This window comes from Camelina sativa, chromosome 8, assembly GCF_000633955.1.
Source record: "Camelina sativa cultivar DH55 chromosome 8, Cs, whole genome shotgun sequence".
NCBI classification, from domain to species: domain Eukaryota; kingdom Viridiplantae; phylum Streptophyta; class Magnoliopsida; order Brassicales; family Brassicaceae; genus Camelina; species Camelina sativa.
The window spans coordinates 6,996,264-7,004,890 of record NC_025692.1 but is presented as its reverse complement, the minus strand read 5'-3'; the positions used below and the strand labels follow the sequence as shown (position 1 = coordinate 7,004,890).

The following is an 8,627-nucleotide window of genomic DNA, read 5'->3' as shown; positions in this document are numbered from 1 at the left end:
CTTGGAACCTGGCATGGGCTCAATATCAGGAATATCAACTTCGACAACCCCATGACCATCCATGTCATTCTGAAGCCATTCACCCTCATACCTAAAGATTCAATTACAGAGCCAAAACCAAAAAAAAACATATGTTCGGTCATTGAAAACCAACATTTACAAGGGAAACGAAACAAAAAACAAGTNTTCTCCCTGGTATGAAAACCATATAATACACAATGTATTAATAAGGAATAGAGAGGGAAACAACAATAGTGACATTTTTCAGCTCGTAATTTTAGTTCAAGTTATTGCCTAGTCCACCAATATATCTAATGAGGTCANAAAAAAAAAAAAAAAAAAACACAGAGAAAATAGTGAGATACGAAGCTTCTCAATCAAGATGAAAGTATATACATCACAAAAGCCACCCCAAACAGATGAAGAAGATCTTTAAACTTAGTAGCAAGAAAGCTTCTAATGCACTATCATTCAACCTGCATTGCCATTTCCTTCAATTTCCAGAATTCAAACTCTACTTTAGAATAAAAAAGATTCAAACCAAACTTCATGAACATTCAATCCGCAGCTATAGAACACAACAAACTAAGAAAGTCACTAACTTTAGAGATTGCTTTCAGCTGAATTGAAGAAATAAACATCAAATGAATCAAAACATATAAACCCTAAACCCAAAAAATCAAAACTTTAAACACCAAATTCACATAAACAAGGAACAATAGTCAAAGAGAGAGAGAGAGAACAAAAAGGGGTATTACGAGCTTCCATCAGGGAAAATATAGCTGACCCATTGAAGAAACTCTTCAATCCTATCAAGCTCCTCAACAACACCTTTAGCATTCTCAATATCAAAATGGTTATCCGGAATCGCTGGGTAAGGCTTCCTATAAGGAACATAGAAAGGTTGAATCCCAGGATCTCGACCTTCTTCAATCTCATCGTTAACAACATCCCAATCATCTTCATCAGCCCAAACAGGATCCCAACCAGGTTTAGTCATATCCAATGGACCATCAGCCCAAATCTCCCTAAGATCTTCTTCCTTCCACCGTTCTGGGTCTCTAGGGAAATCGAATAGATCCTCGTAGAACGTGTACTTGTCTTCTTCCTCTTCCTCCATACGCTTCACTCGCTTCCCGTCGAGCACGCGATTGAACCGGCGGATGTTGGTTTCTGGGTTCGCGTTTGGGTCCGGTGGTATGTCGCTTGGTCGAACGTAGTTGAGGATGCTGTTGTCTTCTTCTTCTTCTTCTTCTCCTTGTGCTTCGTTCTCGGACTCGGAGATGTAGAAGTCGTCGCCGGAGGATTGGGATGATGAGTCGGAGTCGGAGTCTGAGCCATTTGCTTCATTCTCATTGGGTGATTGTTGACTCGGGTCTTGTTGTTGTTGTTGCTGCTTTGTCTCGGTGAGTTCGTCTTTAGCCATGAGGGAGGGAGAGAGAGGAGGAGGAAGTGGATAGGTGAAGTGTGTTGTTGAGCAGATAAAAGTGTGTGAAAGGGTGAGGTTTTGGGGTTTTTGTGTAAACGAGCACTCAGACAAAAACACATTCGCAGATTTATTTATATTTCTCCCCTATTGTTTTGTTTTTTTCAGTTTCAGCACTGTAATTTTGCTTTATTTCTACTAAATCCATTGATCTTTTGAGTTTTTTTTTTTTTTTTTTTTTGTTGGAATGTTAAAAAAAAAGAAGGAAAAAAAAATGGGTAATGAATTACAATGGTAGTAGAGTTTGAGTGCTTAATTTTAAAATTGAGAGCCAATGTTAGAGAGAAATTTTAAAAGAATGTGTGAAAGTAACTTGCACATTGTAATATCCACTATGTTTTGGTTCCTTAAATTTTAGCTATATAATAAAATGCATCTAGTAATTAATTTATGTATGGATGCTGATAAATCCATTGTTTTTACTAAGTTACCTTGTCAATAGAATGGGCAAAACATTTTGGAATTGTATGTAAAGAAAAGCATCAAGAGAACAGATTTTGAAGAATGTTGAATCTATTTGAAGTATCACTAATCATCACGATCGTATATGTTGTGACTAGGGATTGAAATTTGAACTTTATCATTGGTCCATATTTTGAGTTATATGGGCCGAACATTACTTCAGAGAACATGGGCTGTTTCAAGTCTATAAAATTAACTTCTGTTAATATGCATTTTACACTGATGCACATTACGTCCAGTATTTACGTTAAAAGTCGCCAACTACTTTGAGAGCCCAATATTAAAAAAACACACAGACACATACACAATTAATTCAATATCAGTGTGTTTTAGAATGTGTAAATGTATTTATTTTACTTTGAGCTGATTAGCTCAATTAGTTGGCCAATCCCCATATATATGCCATAGATGACCTATCATGAATAGGTTCGAGAATTCTCAAGTGGAGTGGAAAATGCTGTTTGAAAACAACAACACAAGACCATAAGGAGAATAATTTTTTATCATTTTATTTTTGGAACGAGCTATTTCACGTTAAATCAAAGCTCATCACATGATTTACGTGTATATAATTTTATATATGCAGTGCGTAGTTGGATAAGCTAGATCTTAAGAGAAATACAGACTTAAGCCAAATATATCTTCAACGATCACTTGATTTCAAGTTGCCAACTGAAACTAGTTTCACAGTGAGAAAATTCTACTCCTTAAAAATTGATTGAGGTAGGTTTCTATGATGTCGTCTTCACATAATGTTGATTGCCCTTAAAACACACATAAAAACAATCGAGACTTCGTTACAAATTATGTCATTTTCTTGAACCACATATATAATATATATAACATAAAGTTATTGTTCAATCACTAATCAAGAACATATGTAAATTAAACCGGACCCAAAACCAACAAAAAGCTTAACCGGACTCTAACGAAGTCGGCAAATCCTAAGTACTATACAAGGCTCCCCCACACTCACCAACTACCATAGTGTGCTCGATCTCTCTTTCTCCCACCTACCACCCCACTCCTGATTTCGCCATTTCTCTTAATCAACCCTATTTTAATTATTAATATCAGTAATATGATAATGGAAGTGTTTTAATCATCTATGTCTGCTGTTATCATGACGAAGGATAAAACATTAATGAAGTTGGTTTCAAATATTATGACGATGGAACTTTTTCATTTATTTTTCGAGTAAGTAATAACTGAAAAAGACGACCAAAAAAATGCTGTTTATAATATAGTACTAAGAAACTAATTCCTCCATTTTGTTTATATAAGTTCGAGTTGTGAATAAGAAATGATAATTCAAGTTTTGTTTTTCCTATAAGTTCGAGTTGTGTTTGAGAAATGATAATTCAAGCTTAAACATATATATCAAACCTATATAAGAAATGTTGTTTTTCCTATATATACGCTATGTATCAAACCTAAATACTAAGAGTCTAAGAACAAAAGACAAAAACAAAATTCTAATCAAACCCCAAAAATAAATACAAGACGAGAGGTTCGATTGATATGTTTCCCGACCACTGCTCTCTCCCACCAAACCCCTTACGGTCAATTGACATAATTGTACCGTCATAATATTTGTCCCACATGAAATATAAATTTAATTACATTACAAATAATATATCCTTAATTAGTGTTTATGAGTATAATAAAATGGGCCATGACATGATTCAGATCATCTCGATAACCTTCATATTCGTGATCGTGATTTTTGTGCTTATGAACAAGGCAAGACTATACTATCTCTTTTGAATTAATTATTGGTAACTTTTTAGTAGGCAATTTTGTCTTCGCATTAACAAGTTAAACAATTTTTTAATTAGTATATGGTGGCCGTACTTTATAAATGTACGATATTATAGGACACCACTGTGCCAAAAACAACAAATCATCACTTGTGATTTATTCATATCGCGATTTTGAATATCAAGGGGTTAATCTTAAGGACATCATATATAGCTAGGGCTTAGTAGTTTTCACCACATCTAAAACTGTGTTGGCATGCAAAATAGTTCAAACCCTAAAACATAGGTGGGAATACATATATAGTATAAATATATAGTAAAGTCGTGTTAAACAAATAAAAAAAATACTAACACTAAGTTTCGTCGAAATTGTATGGCCAATTATTTGTCAACTCAAACTGAAATATCCTGAAGATAGTTGAGAACTTTAATATATACTTATATATATCAATGAAAATTCATGGAAGTTGGCACAGTACACAACCAGATGGATGATTATACTTTCGTTTCAAAGAAAGAAACATCGAACCTGTGTTCACACGGTATGTTTTACTTATGTACTTTAATTAACTGGTTTTAATTGACTTGTTATCACTTAAAAAATGTTATAAGAATCTGAAAGTCTTTCTTGTTTCGTTGGTTAACGCGGACGGGTGTTTTATAAGAGGATAGCTTCAAATATTATTTTAAGTTTATTCTGCTACATCTTTTATCAACAACTTCATTTAGAAATGTAATGATCAAGACACTCCATGTTTTTTTGGGAAGATGATGAAAATAAATTGGGAGAGATGATTTAATTACATGTTAAGCATGTACGTGTTATCAAATGATCAATGCATGATGGTATTGGGCTTGGAAAATGTTATATGGTATGAGACTTCGTCGTATACATTGTTACTCTTTTTACACATTTGGTTCTCTAATATGTATGTGCTTAATGATTAACGATGTATACTAGACATAAAAAAGCTGTGCTTAGCTTAAGAAAATATCTTCAATTGTAATCTTCGAAACCAAACTACAAACCGATCTTGTTCCAACAGAGTAGAGGATACATATACAACACACAAAATATTTGGTTTGTGATATAGGAGAGAAATAAAATTTAATATTATTCTCCCCACTATCACTTGCAAAACGAGTTCTACAAATTCTAATTTAACTCCCACCAAGTATATATATATATAAATTACGATAATTTTATCATAATGTTATTAAATAAAATTATAGATAGAAATATTGTCATACGTCTTCTTGGCTAGGTGGTGGTAACGTGGACCATGGCGTCATATCCATTGGGTAACTTCCCAGCACCCTGAGGAATGACGTGTACTCCTGCACCTCCGATAGCGCGTTTTGCGCACGCGCCTCCGCCATACTCGCTTCGAAATCCACGTAGAACGTGTACTCGAAATGCTTCGAGGTCCCGACGTTCTCGTCGCCGACGACTCTGACCGGACAGTTATGGTGCGGCCGCGACTCGATTTTAGTTAGGCTGATGTTTCGAAACGCGAACGCGGAGAGCACTTTGAAGAGAACGCTAGTTCCTTTGTGTTCCTGAGCCGCGAAAACGATGCTCGTTTTAAACGGACGATCCGTGCGGGGGATGATCGGGTCACGCGCTAGCATAAGGAATCGCGTGACGTTCCCGGCGTCGTCTTGGATCCCGTCGGCGAGAATATTTAGCCCGTAGAGCTCAGCCGCTCTTGCGCTCGCTACAGCCGCCGTGTCGTGGAGGTCGTTGGCTGCTATGTATTCAGCCGCGGCGGCTGTATCGTGAAACGCCTCGATCGCGGCTTTTGGGGTGAGTTTGTTGAGCGATCCTTCCGTCTGAGCCAGAGCTTGAGGATGAGAGATCACTCGCGTGATGCAATCCGTGCGGACTCCGGGGAGTGCGAGGAGACAGTGGTGAACCGGGATCTGAACTTCTCCGACGATGTGGAGACGGTGACGGAGGAGGAGATCGTAATTTCTATGAATCGAACCACCGAGAGAGTTCTCAACTGGTAGAACAGCACGATCGGCGATCCAANCTTCGTCGTATACATTGTTACTCTTTTTACACATTTGGTTCTCTAATATGTATGTGCTTAATGATTAACGATGTATACTAGACATAAAAAAGCTGTGCTTAGCTTAAGAAAATATCTTCAATTGTAATCTTCGAAACCAAACTACAAACCGATCTTGTTCCAACAGAGTAGAGGATACATATACAACACACAAAATATTTGGTTTGTGATATAGGAGAGAAATAAAATTTAATATTATTCTCCCCACTATCACTTGCAAAACGAGTTCTACAAATTCTAATTTAACTCCCACCAAGTATATATATATATAAATTACGATAATTTTATCATAATGTTATTAAATAAAATTATAGATAGAAATATTGTCATACGTCTTCTTGGCTAGGTGGTGGTAACGTGGACCATGGCGTCATATCCATTGGGTAACTTCCCAGCACCCTGAGGAATGACGTGTACTCCTGCACCTCCGATAGCGCGTTTTGCGCACGCGCCTCCGCCATACTCGCTTCGAAATCCACGTAGAACGTGTACTCGAAATGCTTCGAGGTCCCGACGTTCTCGTCGCCGACGACTCTGACCGGACAGTTATGGTGCGGCCGCGACTCGATTTTAGTTAGGCTGATGTTTCGAAACGCGAACGCGGAGAGCACTTTGAAGAGAACGCTAGTTCCTTTGTGTTCCTGAGCCGCGAAAACGATGCTCGTTTTAAACGGACGATCCGTGCGGGGGATGATCGGGTCACGCGCTAGCATAAGGAATCGCGTGACGTTCCCGGCGTCGTCTTGGATCCCGTCGGCGAGAATATTTAGCCCGTAGAGCTCAGCCGCTCTTGCGCTCGCTACAGCCGCCGTGTCGTGGAGGTCGTTGGCTGCTATGTATTCAGCCGCGGCGGCTGTATCGTGAAACGCCTCGATCGCGGCTTTTGGGGTGAGTTTGTTGAGCGATCCTTCCGTCTGAGCCAGAGCTTGAGGATGAGAGATCACTCGCGTGATGCAATCCGTGCGGACTCCGGGGAGTGCGAGGAGACAGTGGTGAACCGGGATCTGAACTTCTCCGACGATGTGGAGACGGTGACGGAGGAGGAGATCGTAATTTCTATGAATCGAACCACCGAGAGAGTTCTCAACTGGTAGAACAGCACGATCGGCGATCCAAAGCTCCACCGCCTGAAACGCAACGTCGAACTGATCACACGGGATAGCTTCCGAGTTCGGGTAAGCTTTTCCGGCGGCCGCTTCGGAATACGCGCCGGGAACTCCTTGATACGCTACACGGAGAGTAGATCCGTGAGACGGCGCCGGAGACAGATCCGTAATCGTTAACGGCTGAACCAATCCAGGCTTCCCGTTCTTCGACGGAACGATGCTTAGATCGACGGAGCCGTTATTACTGTGTCCGTTAACGACGGCGACTTGATCGGCGATGGAGCTTGAATTCTCAGCCGAGACTACTTTGCTGGCTAAGATGGCGCATGAGCTTTGCCAATCAGCTCGACTCGAGCCAACACCGTTAGGGAAACTAAACGACTCAGACCTGTAACCGCAACGAACAGACACGCGCTTTCCATTTACGTGAGAGAAACGCGCGTTCTTAGCCGTTAGATTCGGTTGAATTACGGATTTGAGATCGCACGAGAACGCAGGCGAAATGGTTTGCATGATTACAGTTTGTTTTATGGTAGGTAAGAGGAAAAAAATATAGTAGTATATATATAAAAAACGGCGGCGTATTTAAAGAGTACAGTACAAAGGCTTGTAGTTATCTGAGAGAGAGAACTTGCAAGCTGAGAGATAATGGTAGACGAGGTAAGGATTATATACTAAGTATTTGAGGGTAAATCCGTCAAATCCTTCACCTACCACATTTTATTTGTTTTTATTTTTATAATTATAAAGTTTTTTTGTTTTAATTTGCATATGTTAAAATAATGGGGGGAATTGCTTGGTACGTGTTAACCAGCGGAGGCCTATAAAGATTTGTTGCTGCTAATTATGAGTAAAGATCATTCGTGATTAAAAATAATGCGACTAGCAAATGACATGTGGCGGCTTTGGACTTTGTTGTAGTAACAAAATCGAAATGCCAACGTTCATTCGAGATTTTATTATGTTTTCAAGTTTCTATTTTAGTTCCAAAGTTTTATCCTTAAAATCAAGATTACCAAATAAAGTAACTAGATGAATATAGATCATTTGTATGATGAATATGTGGATTCGTATCAACCAACCATGTGGTGTGTGATCTATTGGTTAAGTCTTTTTTTTTTTCTTCTTCTGGTTGAAGGAAGATAAAGATCGAGTTTTATCGCATATGGAATTATTGATCCTCATTTTTGTTTTCTATATCTGGCCATTTGTATATGATTACGTAATGCAATTCATGGCATATGAGTTCAGAATTAAAATAGTTAACATTTTGATATACGTACTAACCCAACAAACTATAAATAAAATGTTCAAATGATATTTAGTTTATGATATAAATTTTTAAGAGTTTGAAAGAACACAAACTATAGGTGCATAGATCATCCATGGTCCATTTCGTTCTTTTTTTTTTGGCCATCAATGGTCCATTTCTTTTATCTCCCTAAATTTGGATATATTTACATTTCATATTTTCTCTTTATCTTACAATTTAGATATATGAATCTCTCGATCGTATAAAATAATTAGTAGAGCATACAATGGACGACAGTACAATTGGCTGGAATGTAAGTTGTCAAAATGTACATTTAACCACTTAATTAAAGATATTTAATATAAATTGATAATTTAGTTATTTTAAATACATATAATTAGAAAACTCATATTTTAATCTTCAAAGTGCCACTGAGTAACACTTTAAACCTCAGAAAGAATTTCATTAATACTATAATCCACCAAA

General features: G+C 37.9%; 3 protein-coding genes across 3 annotated transcripts in view; all 3 read right to left on the bottom strand.

The window, feature by feature from the left end:
- LOC104706559 (arogenate dehydratase 4, chloroplastic-like) lies at positions 4,684-5,670 on the bottom strand (the record flags this gene model as incomplete). Its single annotated transcript, XM_019229216.1, is given in 1 exon segment — positions 4,684-5,670. A coding segment is annotated over 1 exon segment (717 nt), but the record flags the coding sequence as incomplete, so codon positions are not given.
- On the bottom strand, positions 5,840-7,536 carry LOC104706558 (arogenate dehydratase 5, chloroplastic-like). The gene has a single exon (XM_010422754.1). The coding sequence runs from the start codon at positions 7,400-7,402 to the stop codon at positions 6,110-6,112; it is 1,293 nt and encodes a 430-aa protein (XP_010421056.1). The 5' UTR covers positions 7,403-7,536; the 3' UTR covers positions 5,840-6,109.
- Positions 7,564-8,627, bottom strand: part of LOC109125899 (arogenate dehydratase 5, chloroplastic-like) — a 6,962-nt gene continuing 5,898 nt past the window's right edge. The window contains exon 2 of the mRNA XM_019228685.1: positions 7,564-7,599. Coding sequence (XP_019084230.1) covers positions 7,564-7,599 — 36 coding nt within the window. The remainder of the gene's footprint in view (positions 7,600-8,627) is intronic.